The 21,355-nt window shown below is 45.2% G+C and overlaps 1 protein-coding gene across 3 annotated transcripts in view; it reads right to left on the bottom strand.

Moving 5' to 3' along the window:
* The window catches only part of LOC137346526 (uncharacterized), a 127,615-nt gene that overhangs the window by 6,860 nt on the left and 99,400 nt on the right, over window positions 1–21,355 (bottom strand). For all 3 annotated transcript variants that reach the window (XM_068009997.1, XM_068009998.1, XM_068009999.1), the window contains 5 exons: window positions 13,841–14,004; window positions 11,636–11,817; window positions 9,471–9,528; window positions 7,496–7,648; window positions 1,954–2,154 (listed from right to left, as the gene is read on the bottom strand). In XM_068009997.1, the coding sequence (XP_067866098.1) occupies window positions 1,954–2,154; window positions 7,496–7,648; window positions 9,471–9,528; window positions 11,636–11,817; window positions 13,841–14,004 (758 nt within the window). The remainder of the gene's footprint in view (window positions 1–1,953; window positions 2,155–7,495; window positions 7,649–9,470; window positions 9,529–11,635; window positions 11,818–13,840; window positions 14,005–21,355) is intronic.

Below are 21,355 nucleotides of genomic sequence, written 5' to 3'. Positions count from 1 at the left end.
TTCAAATCCTCACTGGATACGGGCGAGGTACCAGAGGATTGGAGGTCTGCAAACATTATACCATTTTAAAAAGGGTGCGAGGAATAGGCCTAATAATTATAGGCCAGTCAGTCTGACCTCGGTGGTGGGTAAATTATTAGAATCAATTCTGAGGGACAAGATAAACTGCCACTTAGAAAGGCACGGACAGATCAGGGATTGTCAGCATGGATTTGTTCAGCAAAGGCCATGTCTTCAACTTATTTGAATTCTTTGAGGAAGTAACAAAGAGGATTGATGAGGGTAGTGCAATGGATGTGGCCTACGTGGATTTTAGTAAGGCATTTGACAAGGTCCCGCATGGCAGACTGGTCAGTAAAATGAAAGCCCATGGGATACAGGGGAATGGAGCAGGTTGGATCCAAAATTGGCTCAGTGATAGGAAGCAATGGGTAGTAGTCGACGGATGTTTTTGTGAATTGGAAGCTGTTTCCAGTGGCGTTCCACAGGGCTCAGTGTTGGGTCCCTTGCAGTTTGTGATATATATTGATGATTTGGACTAAAATGTGGGAGGCATGATTGGGAAATTTGCTGATGACACAGAAATTGGTTGTGTAATTGACAGTGAATAGGACGGCTGTTGACTCCAGAATGATATCAATGGTTTGGTTGAGTGGGTGGAAAAGTGGCAAATGGAATTCAATCCGGAGAAATGTGAGGTAATGCATTTGGGAGGGCAAATAAAGCGAGGGAATACACAATAAACGGGAGGATACTGAGAGGGGTAGAAGAAGTGAGAGACCTTGGAGTGCATGTCCACAGGTCCCTAACGGTGGCAGGACAGGTAGATAAAGTGGTGAAGAATTCAGATAGAATGTTTTCCTTTATTGGCTGAGGTATAGAATACAAAAACAGGGATGTCATACTGAAACTATATAAAACGCTGGTTCAGCCACAGTTGGAGTAATGCGTACAGTTCTGGTCGCCACATTACAGGAAGGACACAGTTGCTCTGGAGAGAGTGCAGAGGATATTTACAAGAATGTTGCTAGGGCTTGAAAGCTGCAGCTATGAGGAAAGATTGTATAGGCTAGGGTTGTTTTCCTTAGAACAAAGGGGGCTGAGGGGTGACTTAATTGAGATGTACAAAATTATGAGGGGCCTAGATAGAGTAGACAGGAAGGACCTGTTTTGCCTAGCAGAGAGGTCAATTACCAGGGGGCACAGATATAAGGTGATTGGAAGAAGGATTAGAGGGCACATGAGGAAAAACTTTTTCACCCAGAGGGAATTCACTGCCAGGAATGGTGCTGGAGGCAGAAAACCTCAATTCTTTTAAAAGGTACCTGGACATGCACCTGAAGTGCTGTAACCTGCAAAGCTATGGACCAGGTGCTGGAAGGTGGAATTAGATTGGGCGGCAAGTTTTTCCCCCCGGCCGGCATGGACACGATGGGCTGAATGGCCTCCTTCTGTGCTGTAATTTTTCTATGGTTCTATGGTCACACAGGGCTGCCAGTGCACCTTCTTGAACCCTCTAAGAGAACAGCACTGGTGGAAGATCACATAATCAGGTCTCCGGGTCACTCGCTCAACTGAAGATGGGGTACTGGCATATTCTGGGGGGGAAAATGGGACATATATATATAAAATAAAGTAAGTTATAAGGAAGAAAGAAATGTGTTTTCAGCTGTAAATTGTTATTTTAATAATATTTTGATATTGTTATGGAAACTCAAGGATAAGTTCATTGTACAGCAATAATCCTTCAAGTATAGTTCTTCAATAATTTAATTATAATTAGGAACTTATTGGAGCACAAGACGGTATTCACAGTAAAGGAATTTTCCCATTAACCATGCCAACATTACATCGATTGCAGCACACAGACAGGTCAGTAGCAGAGAACCCATTCCTGTAAATCCCAGTGTTGCTCCATGTCAGATCTTATGCACTGTACATGGTTGTACTAACCACAAGTGTGTAGAATGTCCTTGCCATTGCTTCTTCATAGAATTCTTCCTCACGTTTGTATTCAGGGTGATTTCTTCTGGCCTTCTGGATTCTCCGATCCAGACTCTGAAGGACAAGCTGTGTCATGTCTTTGCCCTTCTTGTTAGATTGCACTTTCAGAAATGTATTAATTTTATTTCTTGGGAGAAGGTCATTAATAACCTGATGTAGATGGAATGAAAAATAGACCAATCAGACAGCAGCTATACAGTGGCTTGGTATTTTCAATTTCAAGCATTCATATTAATCTATGATTGTCCAAAGACTTCATTCCCTGCAGACTTCATTTGTTCGTGTCCAATCCATTTCCCGCACCTCTACCCTCACCCCTTCCTCTCCCTCCCAGAAATGCGATAGGGTTCCTCTTGTCCTCAATTTCCACCCCACCAGCCTCCACATCCAAAGGATCATCCTCTGCCATTTCCGCCACCTCCAGCAAGATTCTACCACCAAACACATCTTCCCTTCCCCTCCCGTCAACATTCCAAAGAGAACGTTCCCTCCGTGACACCCTGGTCCACTCCTCCATCACCTCCAATACCTCATCCCCTTCCCACAACACCTTTCCATGCAATTGCAGGAGGTGTAACATATGTCCTTTTACCCCCTCCCTCTTCACCATACATGGCCCCAAACTCCTTAAAGGTGAAGCAGTGATTTACTTGTACTTCTTTCAATTTAGTATACAGTATTCGCTGCTCACAATGTGGTCTCTACATTGGTGAGACCAAACGCAGATTGGGTGACCGCTTTGCAGAACACCTCCACTCAGTCTGCAAGCATGACCCAAAGCTTCCAGTTGCTTGCCATTTTTAATTCACCACCTTGCTCTCACACCCCCATTTCTGTCCTTGGCCTGCTGCAGTGGCCCACTGAAGCTCAATGCAAGCTTGAGGAACAGCACCTCATCTTCCGATTAGGCAGCCTTCTAGACTCAACATTGAGTTCAACAACTTCAGACCATGACCCCTATTTTGATTTTTTTTAACCATGTGCTGGTTTTAAACTTGTTTTTCATGATTTTGCTTTTGGACAGAGTTGTTCATTATTCTGCCATTAACACTATCTCTGGACAAATGCTTTGTCTTTCTTTGCCTTTTATCCCATGACATTTTTGCCATCTAATCTCTCCCGCCCTCTGCTCTATCACAGACCTGCCCTTTTGTTCTTCTTCCCCCCGCCCCCTTTCATTTGCTCAAAACCTATTACATTTCTAACCTTTACCAGTTCTGATGAAAGGTCATTGACCTGAAACACTAACTCAGTTTCTCTCGCCACAGATGCTGCCAGAGCTGCTGAATATTTCTAGCACTTTCTGTTATTATTTCAGATTTCCAGTATCCGCAGTATTTTACTTTTATTCATTAGTTCAACACTCTCTTTGCTATGGGGCTGTACCTTTCATAAACTCCAAGTCATTCAGCCCTCTGAAGTTTACATCCTATCCCATACTTCTATCTGCCCTGTTCTCATTCACCTCCATTGGCTCCTCAGTTCTCAACACAATGACTTTAAAATTCTTGACCTTTCTTCAAGTTTCTCCACAGCCTTTGTAACTATACAACTTTCCAACCATAGGTAACAAAACGCACCCTCCATTCTTCTGAGTGAGATTTACAGTGCATTTCCCCTGTTTCATTGTACTATCAGTAAGAGTTTTCAGCAAACATATCCCTGCACTTAAGAATTCTCTTCCTAAGCCATTCCACTTCCTACTTTTTATAAAGCTTCTCAAGACCTACCTTTTTGGCCATGCTTTTAACAGTCTCCCCCGATTTCTCACTATAAAGCATTTTGTGAAAAGTGCGGTAAGGTGGCACAGTGGCGCAGTGGTTAGCACTGCAGCCTCACAGCTCCAGCGACCCGGGTTCGATTCTGGGTACTGCCTGTGCGGAGTTTGCAAGTTCTCCCTGTGACCACGTGGGTTTTCGCCGGGTGCTCCGGTTTCCTCCCACAGCTAAAGACTTGCAGGTTGATAGGTAAATTGGCCATTATAAATTGCCCCTGGTATAGGTAGGTGGTTGGGGATGAGGTAGGAACATGGGATTAATGTAGGATTAGTATAAATGGGTGGTTGATGGTCGGCACACACACGGTGGGCCGAAGGGTCTGTTTCAGTGCTGTATCTCTAAATAAATAAAATAAAAGTGCAAATTGTTTGATTTGGTCACTGCAAATATGGTCACGAAGTAGTAGGAGGATTTATTTTTTGGGGGAAGGAAGGGATAACTTTTCCTACTAGTTAATAATGAAAAAAAAAGTCCTGGAGCATTTGGTGGCATTTTAGAATAAAAAATTAGAAGCCCTAAACATAACATAGTCCAAAATTAATCCTATTAAATAATCCAGCAGCAATAGCCATTAAAATGCTTGCCACAGCAATGTCAGTTCAAAATGCATCTGCAATTCTTGTGAAATATTTTGACGAAGTAGTGCAACACCTGAAAGAGTACAATCAATGTAACAATTCTTAAAACAGTAAAATCAAAATACATAACATTCAATATATTTTTGAAATAAAGAATTGGCATTTATATAGCACCTAACAATGTTCAAGATATGGCAATATGTGGTGTAAGATTCCATTGACTTCACCCCAACAATGGCTTTGACTGAACTACAGTAAAGTGTGCCTTACTTAACCAGTGTGAATTTTTCCATTTCCTACACTGGACATTCTAGGTGAGTCTGTCAATTTAGCATCAATGTATGTCAGAATTATGGGCAATTTGTGCAATGACCTCATATTAACCAGAAACTTGGTTGAGACTACCCAAACACATTTCTTATAGGAACCTGTAGCCAACACAGCGAAAAAACTTTCATCCCGTTAGTTTGAATTTGATTTAAATTTAGGTCTCAAAAAAGAAAGAAGAGCGTTTATATCAATGTTGCTATCCAGTTCCCTACTTCTAAGGCCTGCTGTTATACTGTTCTTCAGCTGCTGATTCCAATATATTGCAGGTCTCCTGCAGCCAGTCGCCAATCAACATAAACCTGCCATATCTTTCTGGCCGACATTCCTTCCTCAGCTGACGCTATCAAGACAGATCAACTGGATGTTCCTCTCACTTGCTATTAGCAGGACTTTACCTTGTGCAAATTGGCTGTTGTGTTTGCCAACGTAACTAAAGTGACTCCACTACAAAAGTAATTCACTAGGTTTGGGACATCCTGAGGATGTGAAAGGCATTATATGGGCTTGATTTAGTGGAGTTGGCAAGGCCATTCGAAACCCCCCCGGCTCTATTTAATGGGGCCCAGGCAGTTTACTGCCTGGCGCTGGGATCCCCTTCTCTTGGAGACAGGAATCTCGCCTCCCAGGGCTGCTGACCAATCAGAGAACTGGCAGCTCAGTAGTATCAGCACAGCTAAATTTGCTGACAATACAAAAATAGGTGGGAGGGCATGTTGTAATGAGGACATAAGGAATCTGTAAGGGGATATAGATAGGTTGAGTGAGTTGGCAAAAACTTGGCAGATGGAGTTTAATGTAGGAAGGTGTGAGGTCAAGCACTTTGGTAGGAAGAATCAAAAGGCAGATTATTATTTAAATAGAGAGAGACTCCAAATAAGTGCAGCACAGAGGGATCTGAGCGTTCTTGTGCATGAAATGCAAAATGTTAGCATACAGGTGCAGCAAGTAATTAAGAAGGCAAATGGAATTTTGGCCTTTGTTACTAGGGGTTGGAGTTTAAAAATAGGGAAGTCTTGTTACAACTGTACAGGGTGATGGTGAGGCCGCACCCGGGTACTGTGTACAGTTTTGGTCCCCGTATTTAAGAAAGGATATTCTGGCATTGGAGGCAGTTCAAAAGAGATTCACGAGGCTGATTCCTGGCAGGAAAAGGTTGATTTATCAAGAACGGCTAAACAGGTTAGGCCTCTATTCATTAGAGTTTAGAAGAATGAGGGGTGATCTTATTGAAACGTACAAGATTCTGAGGGGGATTGACAGGGTAGATGTTGAGAAGATGTTTCCACTAGTGGGGGAATCTCAAACTAGGGGACATAGTTACAGAATAAGGGGACACTCATTTAAAACTGAGATGCGAAGGAATTTCTTCTCTCAGAGGGTAGTGAATGTCTGGAATTCTCTACCCCAGAGAGTTGTGGAGGCTAGATCACTGAAAATATTTAAAGAGGAGGTAGATAGATTTTTGAAATATCTGGGAGTTGAGGGCTATGAGGAGCTGGCAAGAAAGAGGGGTTGAGGTCTGGGGCAGATCAGCCATGATCTTATTGAATGGCGGGGCAGGCTTGAGGGGCCGAATGGCCTACTCCTGCACCTATTTCTTATGTAGAAGCGGTGGCCACTGCCGGTACTGCAGGAGGCCTTGGAACCAGGTCCAGCACTGGAGGCCTGGGCCCAAGGTTAAGTGAGGCGGGGTTGCCAGGGCAAGTTTGGCAGGCCCCGGCAATGGAGGAGGGAGGGGTGTTCACTGAAGTGGGTCAATTTCCTCCGTGGGTCACAGATTGCCAACGGAGGAGGGCACCGCCATCCTCCCCCACCCAAGCCCACAGCGAGGTCGCCTCGTTTTCTTAGTAGTGGAGGGCCTCCCCCACCAATGGCTTAATTCCAACGGTGTTGGGAAGAGGCCTTTAAGTGGCTGATAATAGGCCGCTTAAGGGTCTAAATTGGCCTCTGGGTAGGTAGGCTGTTGTTGGCCTATCCCGCCCCTGACTTAATTACGGTGCGATGGGAAGGCGACCCGCCCCCTGCCCCATGTGGGGAAGCATTAAATCCAGCCCTATAAATGCAAATTCTTTCTTTCTTTTAAACTTGCTACTGAAAGTTACATCAAGTCTACAGCATAGAAACATGCCATTTGGCCCAGCTGGTCTAAGACAGCATTTATGCTCCACATCAGCCTCCTCCCATCCCTAATCATCCAACCATATTGGCAAATGCTTCTATTCCTTTTTCTCTAATGTACTTATGTAGCTTCTCTTTAAAAACATCTATGTGGGCTAGTGAACATAATACTGTGGCAGCAGGTGATGTGTTCTGAGGGTGAGCTTTTCTTCTTGGAGCCCTCAGTGGGTGCTCCATAGGTGCAGACATACTGGAGATGCACTATGACGGCACCAAGACCACTGCTCACAGCATTTCCTGGCTGCACCTATTGCATAACTTGAGTGCCCTCCTGGCAGCAACCAGAAGGTTCTCAGACCTGAAGGTGGTATTGGTTTCAGCAGAAATGATTTACTCAGCCTCTTGCCTCTTTTGCTCTTTTGTTGTGCCTGGGAACAGAGCATTCCCCAGGTCCAACCTACCCCATGATGGCAACACACACAAACAGCTTATCTACCTCTGCTGTGACATTCTGACTATGTGGGCGTTTATGGTGGCCAAAATGCCAGGGCCAGCCTGAGCATGTGTAGAATCTTGAAGCCCCTTATTATACATTATCAAAATAATTGCAGGACAGCAGCTCAGTTAATCCACTCTCCTAAGGCCAATGCTGCAATAGAAAAAACACCTCAATGTTTCTAAACTCACCGGTAAATCACAGCGCTCATCATCAAAATAATGTCCGTCCCACACTTCTATTGCAATGCTGCTGTATTCCTTTGTAAGTTTCAACGTCTTTTTATTCAGACACTCTCCCATGACGTACTCCACAGGATGTGAAAGCGCATAATTCAGAAACTCCTAAGCAAAGAAATAAAATACTTGTTTTTTGCCACATTTTTGGCCTGGATCTAACTGCCATGATTAGTAGGAACATTTTATTCAAATTAGATACACCTACAAGAAGAGGTGGCATCTTAAATACAATGTTTTAACAAAAGTGACAGGTGGATTCGTCAAGGGACTTTGGTCAGTTAATATATTACTACTAAATGGCCCAAGGTGCTGTTCGTCATCAGTTGATGGATATATGTTTTCAATGTGAGTATTGAGACCACTGTGTCAGTCAATGAGTTGGAGGCGGGCTGGACTTAAGGTGGGCTTTAGAAAATCTATTTACTCAGCAAACGGAATCTATTTACACAGTGCACTACAGCAAACAGTCTATTTACTCAGTAAACAAGAGTCTATTTAAGCAGTCTCTATGAACTACAGCAAACAGAAGTCATGACTGAAACTGTAACAAAGTCTCCTGCTAAAAGCAGGATTATTTCTCCAGAAAAATGCAGTGAGTGGAGGATAGTTACATGATACAAATTATATGCATAAAATCAGTGCCAGTCACCTACAGCAATGATTGACAGGGGAATTACCCAATCATCATTCCGGCTAGGACTTCTAATATCACTATATGCAGTCATAAGTTTTTTTTATTATACAAGATGATGGCACAATTGGGATAACGACTTCAGAAATTCACAAAGAAACTACAGGCTGGAGCCTGACTGTTAACTGAATGGGAAATATTGACACAGAAATTGCAATGGTACCTGTTGAGAGAAAAATGCGACCAAAAATTGTCATAACAGGAAGCAATATACAGATATTTATTTATCTGGACAAATGCTTTATCCAATGATATTATTTATGAACATATCATTTACATTGATTTCTTACCATTTTCTCCCCTGAGGAAGTAGGGCCTATGTCACTCTAACAGCTTATGGAGAAGTAAGTGTCACCCAATAGTCATCTAAGTCTATCATGCATTTATTGGAACAAAGTTTCTCCCATGCTACTGAAATGATGCTGCTGGCAAAACTTTCAGCACTTAAATGAAACCTTTTTCCTTCAGTTTTTAATAAATAATACATTATACAGATATAATATAGGTTAAAATATTTAGGGGTATATGATAGACTTTGTTTCACTTAGGATTTCAGATAATTTTCTTTTTCAAATTCTCCCCTTCTCTGTTGAAGGTGCTGATTCTATAGAAGCTGAACACCCACTATACCTTGCCCAAAGGTTCATTAATAATATGTGATGCCTGATAGTGATTGCTGACCATAGTGCAGTCCAATCCTGGTGTTATCACATGTGCAGGAGTCACTGGAAATTTGAGCCATTTTCCCTTCATAAACCCATCAGTAGAGCATAAGGTCATTTTTAGAACAAAAATAGGCGCATTCAGAACTTAATTAATAAATCATCATAATAAATCATATAAATGCATGCAAGTTATGGTGGCTGCAACAGAAGTGATTTACTTGTCACAAACCACCTGCATCTGACTTAAAGAGTTTAAGTTATATTTGAAATCTATCTTTCAACCATTTCAGAGCAGACATAGTCAAAGATTGCACATTGGGGCATCATGTCCAAAACTGGCGAAAAATTAGCTTAAGCTCTGTAAAGTGTTGTACAATAGAACAGAATCGATGTGGGGTGGTGGGGGGGGGGGAAAATAAATGATTTATGAAAAGCTAAATTCATATTGTAATTGTTTAAAGGATAGGTTGCAGCGTGACAGGAATGTAGCTAAAATGACAGCACAGAACTGTTTTGTATAACTGTTGATATTCTGCTGTTGTTAAAAGATTCAAGCTTTCTGGATACTCACAGCATCTGGAGAGCCTTGAAAAAGTGGAGCGTTATGGACCCCGGTTTTCACATATGGACTAGAAGGAGAAAGAGAGATAAAATACAGGATCATTAAGCTGAGGTAACTGGATTAGTCTAGGGAACTCTGTAGCACTGGAGGCAGCAGCTATAGAGGTACCATTGCAAACCACAACATTGCTGCTTTCCTGTTTCCTGCAGGGCATTGTTTATGCAGTTGGATGAACATTATAATGTACAAGGCTTTGTCACAAAATGAAAATTTGTTTCTCATTTTCTGTAAGTTTGTTATTTTGTTTCTCGCCTTTTGGATGAGATGTTAAACTGCTTCAGGTGGACGTAAAGGATCCCATGGTACTATCCTGAAGTAAAGCAGGGCAGATCTCCTGGTGTCCTTGCTAATATTTATCCCTCAACCCACATCGCTAGAAACAGATTATCTGGTCGTTATCTCATTACTGTTTGTGGGACCTTGCTGTGCACAAATTGGCTACCGTGTTTCCTACAATACAACGATGACTACACTTCAAAAGTATTCAATTGGGCATAAAGCACTTCAGGACATCCAGTAATCATGAAAGACACTATGGAAATGAAAATGCTTTCCTTCTTTTAGATCCATTGTAGAATTTTTTTTTATATTCTTAAAATTGGGGGATGGTGATAGACCCTGGGAAGTGGCAGTAAAGGCTCCAAGATCCCACAGTGCGCAAGGACGGCCTTGTAGTGACCTCCTGCTTCTTCACCCTCTTCAGTCAATCCCAAACACTTTGATCTTTGAGGAATTCTGCCCCTTAATGTTCCCACGTCACGTCCTCCGCTGCTGCAGCAGCATTGCCACTGTTTCCGTGATGTAATTGGTAGGCTTCTTCCCAATGGAGGAAATCACACCAGGAGCCCACCATGCATAAGGAATGAACTCCAACCCAGGGGAATAGGTTGGGGCAGAAGCTCCACTGCCTTAATTTTGCCGCAAAGAGGATAATTTCCCCCTCAGTCTCTTGCACCTCTCAAGCTAAGGATATGAGAGTGGTACGTTTGTGAAAAAAATGTCCCTCGCTTTCTCCTTCTCGTCTGTTTCACTCTCTCGCCACATGTTTCACTCTCTCCTTCACCTCTGCTTCTCACTTTCTTTCTCCTCAATCATTTTTGTTCTCTTTCCCTTTCTACTTTTCACTTTTAATTTTTCTCTTCTTTCATGTTTCTTTTTCCTTTTTGTCCCTTGAACAATTTTTGGTTCATTCTACATCCTGCAACATTGAAGCTGTTACGTGAGAAGCAGCATGGGGAAGCTGAGGGAAGCTGGATAAGGGCCCCAATCGGGTAAGGGGATAGGATTTTAAAAGAAACTCTCAGATTTAAAACATTTTAAAAAAAACCTGAGGAACCAGGAACAGGACTTAAAAAAAGACTTCAGGGAGTGGAACTTCAAAAAATCCTCTGTCCTGGAGACATGTCTTTAAAAAATTAACAAAAGGCTTTAATAAATCTCCAAGAACAGGATTTTAAAAAACTTCAGGGAATGGAACTACAAAAACCAGAGACAAGCCAGCTCCTGCTAGATATTGGTTGGGACTATCCTGACTGACCTAGAGAGCAGTTGTGTCAGTGGCAAGTTTGGATGCAAGCATTGGTCATTGCTGCAAGCGAGGGAGAGAAAACATCAGTCCAGGTTCCTGCTCCTGATTGCTGTTCAGTCGGCCTTGCTGGGAGGTGCATGTGTGTGGACACCAGATAAGAATTGGATCACACTAACTAGTGATGCCCTCCATTTTCAAACCTTCTATTTCTCACTTGTGAACAAAGGGCATTTTGGTAAGGTATTGATTGCTGGCACTTGTGGCACTGTACCTCAGCAAGAAGCAGTATCTTTGAGAAAGGAGGGTAGCAAACTAGTAAAAATATAAATGAAGCAAAAGCTGGAATATTTTCAAGGATTCCCTGTAATATTTTAAAGGAGTAAAAATATACTTGTATTTCCTAGAATGACTGCTCTGCAATATTGAGCAGTTGCATCAAAAAAAAAGATAGAATAACACTACAATGGGTGGAAGCAGAATTTCCTAGCTTGCAAGCCGTAAACCACCAAGGTCACAGCCTCTTTAAAATTTCAGAGACATGTCATGCTAATGGGGATGAATGATAAAAGAATTAATGTGCAGTTACCCACAAAAAAGAGGAATTGCCGACCACCCCAACTGTAACAACGCATCCAGTTCTGGCTTCTCTCCTGTGCGCATTGTGACTTGGCCTGGTTGTTGACCACTACCATCAGGTGTGTAGATAACATTGATACCGAATATCTGGACCAGTAGCACACTGTGGATATCCCAGTATGGATGCAATACCTGAGGAATAAAAGGTTTAAAAAGGTGCCATCAAACACAAAGGACAAAGTTATGTTTTATTGGGCTCCTCTCCTGGCATGAAGTCTCGGTGGATGGGAATGTGAACTGGACACCAGAGTGATTCCAATTTGCTATGCTCCTGATTTTGAGGTCATTCATTTTATTGACCAGAAAATTATATGCAACATTATTGGGCATGCTGACTTCCACACCTAGTACTCCAATCTATTTTTCTGTTGAGGAAGACTCGGTGCCAACAGTATAGCCTTGCAAAATTTAGTTTATAATATACTAGCTACAAGTCTTTACTGGTTAACAACTGTATTAAACATGATAATCAATGAACAATTTGCATCAGTCATACATTCTCTCCTCTTTTACACTATGAACAAACATTTACTAAGGAACTGAAAAACTGCCTTAAATTACTTTTGAAGTATTTGTTTGTTGGGAAAAAACAACAGCCAATTTTGCACATGATCACAGAAATAGCCATCAGATGAATGAAGAGTTATCTATTTTTGGTCATGAGGGATAAATTTTAGCGAGGACAGCAGAGGAATCCTCTTTCTTTTTTTCCAATGGTGTCATGGGATTTTTTCATGTCTAATCTGAAAGATGGCACCTCTGACAATGCAGCACTCCCTCAGTACCACAGTGAAGTACTCAAATCCTGTGATGTGCTTGAATCTATAGTCTTCTGACTTGAGAATGCAACCACACAGTTAAGCTGACACCTATTGGTGAGCCACACATTGGCCTGGATTTTACATTGCCGCTGCTGGCAATTAAATCCGAAGGCGTGGCAATGCCGGCCACCAGCACCAATATTGGTGCGGCACAGATGCTGGGAGCGAGACGCTCATGAATGGAGGTATTTAAATAAATTTGATTATGTAAAGTATGGCAGTCCGCACGTCGCGGAGCTGCCGCGATATTAAACACAGCGACTGATTTAAATGGCTGGGGCAGACTGCACCCCCCCACCCCCACAGATGACGTGGAGGGGACGGGCATTCCATCCCCGGCAATGGCGCTGGCACCACTGTGCAGGCGCCGATGCTATTTTTAAAGGGCTCTGAGCCCTTCAATTTAGTTTAAATATTGAAAGATATAGCAATGTTAAATTTAATTAGAAAAATTTAATTAATGTTTGTAGCCCATCTCCCACCCCCCCAATAACCATACAGTTCATTCCTTGCACCCCACCCCTCCCCCGCAAAATACTTACCTCGTGTACCTGATCTTTCCCTCCGCCAAAGTTTATAAACTTTCACCTTCAACCCTTTCCCACCATCTCCTTGACCAATCAGAATAGGTTGACCCTGCTCCCCTCCCCCGCACAATGAAACTTACCTGCTCCTTCCTCCCCACCAGTGTTACGCCTCGGATCTCTGAATGGAGATCCGAAGGCGTGGCAGTGCCGGCCACCAGCATTAATATCGGTGCGGCACAGACGTTCGGAGCAAGACGCTCATTAATGGAGGTATTTAAATAAATTTGATAATGTAAATTCTGGTCCCGTTGCCGAGCAGTGGGTGCGTTGCCACGAGGCCTCGCTGCCGCCGGCAATATCGGGCCCGGGCCATCCTGGCATCGAGGCCCGTGGTGGGTCTCTCCCAGAGGCATTTTCTGGCCCCCCCCCCATCAGGGTGGGGAGGAGGGGGGAGGTGGCTGTAAAATCCAGCCTGTTGTGAAAAAAGATCTAAAATTCAGATTTAAATCTGCCTTTGGACTATCTTGAGTCTCATCAACAGATGAACTTGTCATTTGCCTACAGAACAACAGTCAATGCAGTCCAAAAGTAATTCACAGCTTTCAAAGCATTTTGAAACATTTTCATTTTCCCACAGTGCAGCAGTGACTACATTTCAAAAGTACTTCATTGGCTGTAAAGCACTTTGGGACTTCGGTGGTCATGAACAGCCCTATATAAAAGCAGGTCTTTCTTTACGACCTAATGAGGCACGATATAAATGTAAGTATTTTAAACATTATTCTGTCCACATTTCCTGCTCCCTACCCAAGTTGGATCTATCCAGCGAGGTGATCTCTGAAGGCTGGCAAAGTCATGTAGACGGGTCAAGAATTTCTCATCTCCACCCACCGACTCAGCTGTCTCAGGCAGTCGCAATGCGTTGCCTCCTTTCAGAATTCTGGCAAAAGCATTCACGTAAAGGCCATCTCCTGTACAAAAAGAAAATGAAGCTTAAAAAAAAATTACTTAACTGAACAAATTGAATTGTCTAACACTACAGTTGCAATTGATTAGCTAATTTACATTCACTAATGCAAGCATGTAATGGACCCAGGTGGCAGGACTATATCTCCAACACAGAAGTCCTTGATGCGGCCAACATCCCCAGCTTATACACACTACTGAGTCAGCGGCGCTTGAGATGGCTTGGCCTTGTGAGCCGCATGGAAGATGGCAGGATCCCCAAAGACACATTGTACAGCGAGCTCGCCACTGGTATCAGACCCACCGGCCGTCCATGTCTCTGTTATAAAGACGTCTGCAAACGCGACATGAAATCGTGTGACATTGATCACAAGTCGTGGGAGTCAGTTGCCAGCATTCGCCAGAGCTGGCGGGCAGCCATAAAGACAGGGCTAAATTGTGGCGAGTCGAAGAGACTTAGTAGTTGGCAGGAAAAAAGACAGAGGCGCAAGGGGAGAGCCAACTGTGCAACAGCCCCAACAAACAAATTTCTCTGCAGCACCTGTGGAAGAGCCTGTCACTCCAGAATTGGCCTTTATAGCCACTCCAGGCGCTGCTTCACAAACCACTGACCACCTCCAGGCGCGTATCCATTGTCTCTCGAGATAAGGAGGCCCAAAAAGAAAAGAATGCAAGCATGTAATGGACCCTTTCACATCATAAACTATGACATTACTGTGACATAGCATCTAAATAATTATTTTTCAATTTGCTCCTGGAATGTGGACTATAGCGGCAAAGTTGTCTCTAGTTGTCCTGATGGTATTAAGAATCAACTGCAATGTGTGCGGGAGTCACATGGATGTCAGACTGAGACTGGACAGAGGGTGGGGGGTGCAGGGGAGAGGGGCAGGTTCCTTTCCCTGAATTACTTTAGTGAACCAATTCCAGAGCTTCTGGCCAGTGCGTAACACCGTTCAGGTGGTGGTGAAGGATAAGGAAGGAGGTGCACCTGTTGACCGTACCTTCTTCATTAGGAAAATCCATATTGATTTCTGTGGATTCCAAGCTGTGGACATCTTCTGCCTGCAGGACTTCCCCAGCAGTGGATATTTCGACGTGACGTTCAAGAACGTGGCGGGATGCATCAAGTTCCTGAAGGTGTTCAAGGAGAAGGGAAACCAGGCGCTGCTGTCAATCCTCATGGTGGAGCCACTCTTCATGCTGCCGTCACAACGTGACCGGGTGGTGACAATTCACCTCTATAACCCCCATGTTCCTGTCGTGGATGTATTCACCTTCCATGCCAGGTACGTCGAGGTGGCTGGCAGCAGCACCGATGTCAAGGACTCATTTGGGATTTGGACCAGCAAGCGGCAGGTCAAGGTGACCTTGAAGGTCGATGCCAATGGAGCCATCATCCATCCTCCCTCCAGCATCGCTGTTGGGGGAAGTCGAGGCTTCTTGGTCTATGCGGGGCAGCCCAGAGTTTGTCGCACCTGTGGCAAATCTGGTCACGTGGCAGTCAACTGCAGCACAGTCGTCTGCAAGAATTGCAAGAAGGAAGGCCATCAGATCAAGGACTGTAAGCAGAGTAAGTGCTGTAACCTGTGTGGTGGGGCAGGCCACCAAGACCTGCCCCAAACGCTGCCTCAGTTCTGCTGAGGCGGCAAGGTCCAAGGAAAGGCCGGGAGAAGGAACGGTGAATGTGTCTGGTGCTGGGAAGAAGACAAACAACCCTCTCCGCAGCAAGGAAAGTCTACCTGAGAAGGAGAGGAAAGAGGAGGCGGCTGAAACCAGTGACCCAACACCTACCCTGTGCTCAGAAACCCCTCCTCTACAGACAGAATCAATGGAGGAGGAGACAGAAGATGTACAAACTAGTCAGTGGCAAGTGGTACAAAGGAAAACCACAAAGAAAAAACCTCCAAAAAAGGAACAGGCCACCACCCAAACCAGTGGCGAGGAGACTACAGTCGTAGACATACGACGGCAGTTTCTCCTCATTGGACAAGGAAGGGCCGGAACGACAGCACCTGCAAAAGAAGCAGCAGAACTCAAAGGAACTGGAAGATAAAGCCCCCCCGCTCTGGGGCACAGGAAGCTGTGATGGGCCCAGTGCGCCCCAAACCCAAAGCACCGAACCCAGCGATAGGCCCAGCGCACCCCAGCTCTGGGACACTGAGAGCAACAAAGCGTCTGCCGCACTCCAGCTCCGGGAAGCTGGGAGCAGTGATGTCTTCAAGGAGGAACAGAAGGGAAAGACACCAACAGCAGAGGACAGCCCAAGCCTTGCTGCCTACAGGACCGGCCCCCCGATGTCATCCCAGCAGAACAAACCCCCCATGAGAAACCAGAAGGGGTTTCTGAGCCTAACGAATGTGAAACAGCTTGTGTACACTGTGAGTATGCAGGAACATACCCAAGGACTGGGACTAGCAAGGACAAATGGTGTGGGAAGCAACAACCAACTAACTTAAAAATGGGTATAAAGATTGCTTCGATTAACATGTGTGGCATGAAATCCACAACGCGGTGTTTCAACCTTGGACTACCTCGCCAAGGTCAAAGCCGACCTGCTGTATCTGCAGGGGTATGGAATACCACACCTCAGCACCTACAGGCAATGATCGTGATGGTGGTCCCACGGGCCATCGATCTGGTCAAGGGGAAATGATTCCCGTTCCTCTGCTGCGGAGAGGCAACCTCATCATCTCCGAAGTTAAGGAGGTGGTAGGTGGCCTCATTCTTGTAACAGATGTAATATACAATAATGCTCCGCTCCGGTTGATCAACGTGTATGCCCCAGCTCAATGTAGTGAGCGACTGATGGTCCTCCAGCAGCTCCCACTGCTGCTGGCAACATCCAGACCGGTCATTCTAGGCGGTGACTTCAACTGCATCATTAACGCAGCTGGACGATTCAGCAGGGACGACAGCAAACTGGACACTACGTCCAGATTCCTGATGGAAACAGTAAAAGATGCCAAGCTGCACGATATCTTCAGCAACCCTGCAGAAGGAGCGCAACGTAGATACACCTGGTCAAAAGTGGATGGGTCTGCCCGTTCCAGGATTGACTTCCTGTTTGTGTCCCGTGCTTTCACGGTCAGATCCACCAACGTCAAACTAGTGTTCTTCTCTGACCATTGCCTCTTACTGGCCGACTGTCACTTACAGGATGACCAGCGGGTTGGCAGGGGGACATGGAAGCTCAATGCTACACTGCTAACCCCAGAGAACATTGAGGAACTCAAAAGGGATTACAAAGGTTGGAAAACTGTGAAACCCGTCTTTGAGTCTCCGGTGCACTGGTGGGAGGCGATCAAGGAGAACATCAAGAGGTTCTTTATCTTCAAAGGTGTTCAGAGGCGAGAGAGGAACAGAAGGAAATGTCCCGACTCCAGAAAAGAATGCACACTCTGCTCCGGCTGCAGTCGATGGGGGTTGAGGTCAAGGAGGATCTCCAAGAGGTGAAGAGCCAGCAGGCATCGCTCTTTGCCACGGAGGCCTCCAAGATCATCTTCCGGTCCAGAGTCTGCTCCATTGAGCAGGATGAGATGTGCTTGTGTTACTTCTTCCAAAAGGTACACACAGAGAGCCCTGTGATCAGAAGCCTGAAGGAAGAGGATGGCTCAGTAACGTCTTTGCAGTCTGACATACTAAGGATTAGCAAATCTTTTTATGCTGGGCTGTACGACATGAAGCCCATGGACAGCATGGCTTCCCAGTCCTTCCTGTCATCTATCATGGAGGTCTTGGATGACAGCATGAGGGAGAGACTGGACAAACCGCTAACTCTGGATGAGCTAACAAACACAGTCAGGTCCTTCGAGATGAGTAAAACTCCCGGAAGCGACGGCTTACTGGTTGAGTTGGATTCGGCTCAATGGGACTGGGTCGGCCCAGACCTGCAGGAAGTATACGAGAGTATGCTTCTGGCCGGAAAAATGTCAGAATCCATGAGGAAAGGCATCATCACCCTCATTTACAAGCGAAAGGGGGGAGAGGGGGGAAGTGAGAAATTGGTGGCCCATCTCACTGCTTAATGTTGTTACAAGATTATGTCCAAAGTCATCACCAATCAGGTCAAGCCTGCTCTGGAGTTGATGACTCACCCTGACCAGATCTGCACTGTACCCGACAGGAAGATCTCTGATAGTCTTGCGCTACTATGATTGCCTATGTACGGGACAGGAGGGTGGACACCTGCCTCATCAGCTTGGACCAGGAGAAGGCTTTTGACAGGATATCGCACACCTACATGATGGACGCCTTTCCAAAATGGGGTTTGGGGAGGGAATCTGCAATTGGATCAAACTGCTCTACACAAACATCAGTAGTGCAGTCTCAATCAATGGGTGGGAATCAGAAAGTTTCCCGATCCAATCTGGAGTCAGACAGGGCTGTCCTCTCTCCCCTGTCTTATTTGTTTGCTGTATCGATCCTTTTGCTAAGTCCATTAGGAAGGATGTGGGCATAAGAGGGGTGACAATCCCAGGCAGCGGAGGCACTCAGGTTAAAGCCTCCCTGTACATGGATGAAGTCGCCGTCTTCTGCTCGGATCCGCTGTCAGCTCGCAGACTGATGAGCATCTGAGACCAGTTTGAACTGGCCTCGGAAGCCAAAGTAAACCACCGCAAGAGCGAGGCCATGTTCTCTGTGAAATGGGCCAACCGATCCTTTGTCCCCTTCACCGCCAGGTCAGACTACTTGAAGGTGCTGGGGATATGGTTCGTAAGGGCGGGGGCGTGTGCCAAAACCTGGAAGGAATGAGTAGCCAGGGTACACCATAAACTGAGCATGTGGGAGCAGCGATCTCTCTCCATTGTGGGTAAGAACCTGGTCATCAGGTGAGAGGCGCTCAAGTTGTTGCTGTATGTGGCGCAGGTCTGGCCCATACCCCACTCCTGCGCCGTGGCGGTCACCCGAGCCATTTTCCGCTTTATTTGGAGTTCCAAAATGGACCAGGTCCGGAGGGACACGATGTTCAAACCTCTGGATAAGGGTGGGAAAAATGTATCCAACGTCGCCCTTATCCCGATGACCACCTTAGTGTGCGGCTGCATCAAACTGTACGTGGAGCCCCAGTACGCAAACACCAAGTCTTACTACATGCTGTGGTTCTATCTGTCCCCAGTGTTGCGAAGGATGGGCCTGGTCACATTACCACGGATCGCTCCATCCAGTTGGACCGTGTCATACCACCTATCCTTCGTGTGAAAGTTTCTGCGGAAAAACACCTTTGACCACCAATCCATCAGGCAGTGGTCTGCATGGAATGTCCTTGAGGCGCTACAGGAAAAGGAGATGGTGGATCCTATCAGATGGTTCTCTGAGCAGACTGCCAAAGTCATTTGGCGGAATGGCTCATCACCAGAACTTTCAAACAAGCACCAAGACTTAGCTTAGCTAGTGGTGAGAAGGGCCCTCCCCGTCAGATCCTTCCTGCACGCCCGGAGTCACGCCCCCCTCGAGGTGGCTGTGGTGGGGAAGAGACAGTTGCCCACCTCCTTCTGGAATGTGCCTTTGCAAAACAGGTGTGGAAAGAGATGCAGTGGTTTTTGTCGAGGCTCATCCCAAGCAGCTCTGTAATACAGGAGTCTGTGCTCTACGGGCTGTTCCCAGGGACGCACACCGAAATAAACATCAACTGCTGCTGGAAGACCATCAATTCTGTGAACGACACTCTTTGGTCTGCCCGACACTTGCTGGTCTTCCAGCGCAAAGAGTTGTCCACGACTGAGTGTTGTAGACTGGCACATTCAAAGGTCCAGGCCTACGTGCTGAGGGACACACTAAAGCTTGGGGCAACCGCTGCAAAGGCTCAATGGGGAAACACCACTGTGTAACGGCCTCCCACCATAGTGAACTGAGGGGCTGGACCCATGGGAAGCCCCTTGGGCTGTATACACCAAATATGGGTTTGCTGCAAAATGTACATGGCATGTAAAATGGAATGGAAGGGTGGTGAGGCAACTCACTCCTTTATTGAAGAAAACTGATTTCCTTTGCACTTTTTGGAATGTCAACTTGGTGCTGTTTTGAACTGTTTTGTAATGCATTTTTTTTACAGATTTTTATGAATAAAGTATATTTTTGGGGAAAAAAAAGATGAAGGGTGACATTGTGGTGTTGTAAAGAGCCGATGCCTTTGGAGAGGGGCAAGGACAGAATCCATTTGGTATGAGTTGAGAAGCAAAAAAGAGAATGATCACACTATTGGGGGTATTCTATAGGCTTCCAAATAGTGAGAAAGAGATAGAGGAGCAAACCTGCAGGGAAATCACAGAGATATGCATGAACTAGAGAGCGGGATGATGTTAGAATAAAGAGTAAGGAAGGGGGAGGAATTTCTGAAATGTGTTCAGGAGAACTTCACAGAATCACAGAATTATTGCAGCACAGAAGGAGGCCATTCAGCCCATCGTGTCTGCACCAGCTCTTCAAAAGAGCACTTCACTCAGTTCCATTTCCCCGCCTTCTCCCCGTAACCCTGCATGTTCTTCCTTTTCATATTACAGTCTAATTCCCTTTTGAATGCTTCAATTGAACCTGCCTCCACCACGTTCTCAGGTAGCGCATTCCAGACCTTAACCATGTCACTTTTGCTTCTCTTACCAAATACTTTAAATCTGTGTCCTATCGTTCTCGATCCTTTCACGAGTGGGAATTGTTTCTCCCTATCTACTCTGTCCAGACCCCTCATGATTTTGAATACTTCTATCAAATCTCCTCTCAGTTTACTCTTCTACAAGGAAAACAGTCCAAACTTCTCCAATCTATTTTCATAATTGAAGTTCCTCATCACTGGAACCATTCTTGTGAATCTTTTCTGTACTCTCTCCAATGCCCTCACATCTTTCCTAAAGTGTGGTCCCCAGAACTGGACACAATACTCCAACTGATGCCTTATACATGTCTTATATAAATTCAACATAACTTCCTTGCTCTTGTACTCTATGCCCCTATTAATAAAGCCCAGGATACTGTATGCTTTATTAACCCACTCTCTCAACCTGTCCTGCTGCCTTCAATGACTTATGCACACATACACCCAGGTCCCTCTGCTCCTGCACCCCTTTAGAATTGAACCCTTTATTTTATATTGTCTCTCCGTGTTCTGTCTACCAAAATGAATCACGTCACATTTCTCTGCATTGAACTTCATCTGCCACCTGTCTGCCCATTCCACCAACTTGTCTATGTCCTTTTGAAGTTCTACACTATCCTCCTCACAGTTAAAAATGCTTCCAAGTTTTGTATCATCTGCAAACTTTGAAATTGTGCCCTGTACACCAAGTCTAGCTCATGAATATATATCAGGAAAAGCAAGTGTCCCAACACAGACCCCTGGGGAACTCCACTACAAACCTT

This window comes from Heterodontus francisci, chromosome 30, assembly GCF_036365525.1.
Source record: "Heterodontus francisci isolate sHetFra1 chromosome 30, sHetFra1.hap1, whole genome shotgun sequence".
NCBI classification, from domain to species: domain Eukaryota; kingdom Metazoa; phylum Chordata; class Chondrichthyes; order Heterodontiformes; family Heterodontidae; genus Heterodontus; species Heterodontus francisci.
Note: the sequence above shows the minus strand (reverse complement) of the source record. Positions and strands in the feature narration are given on the sequence as shown.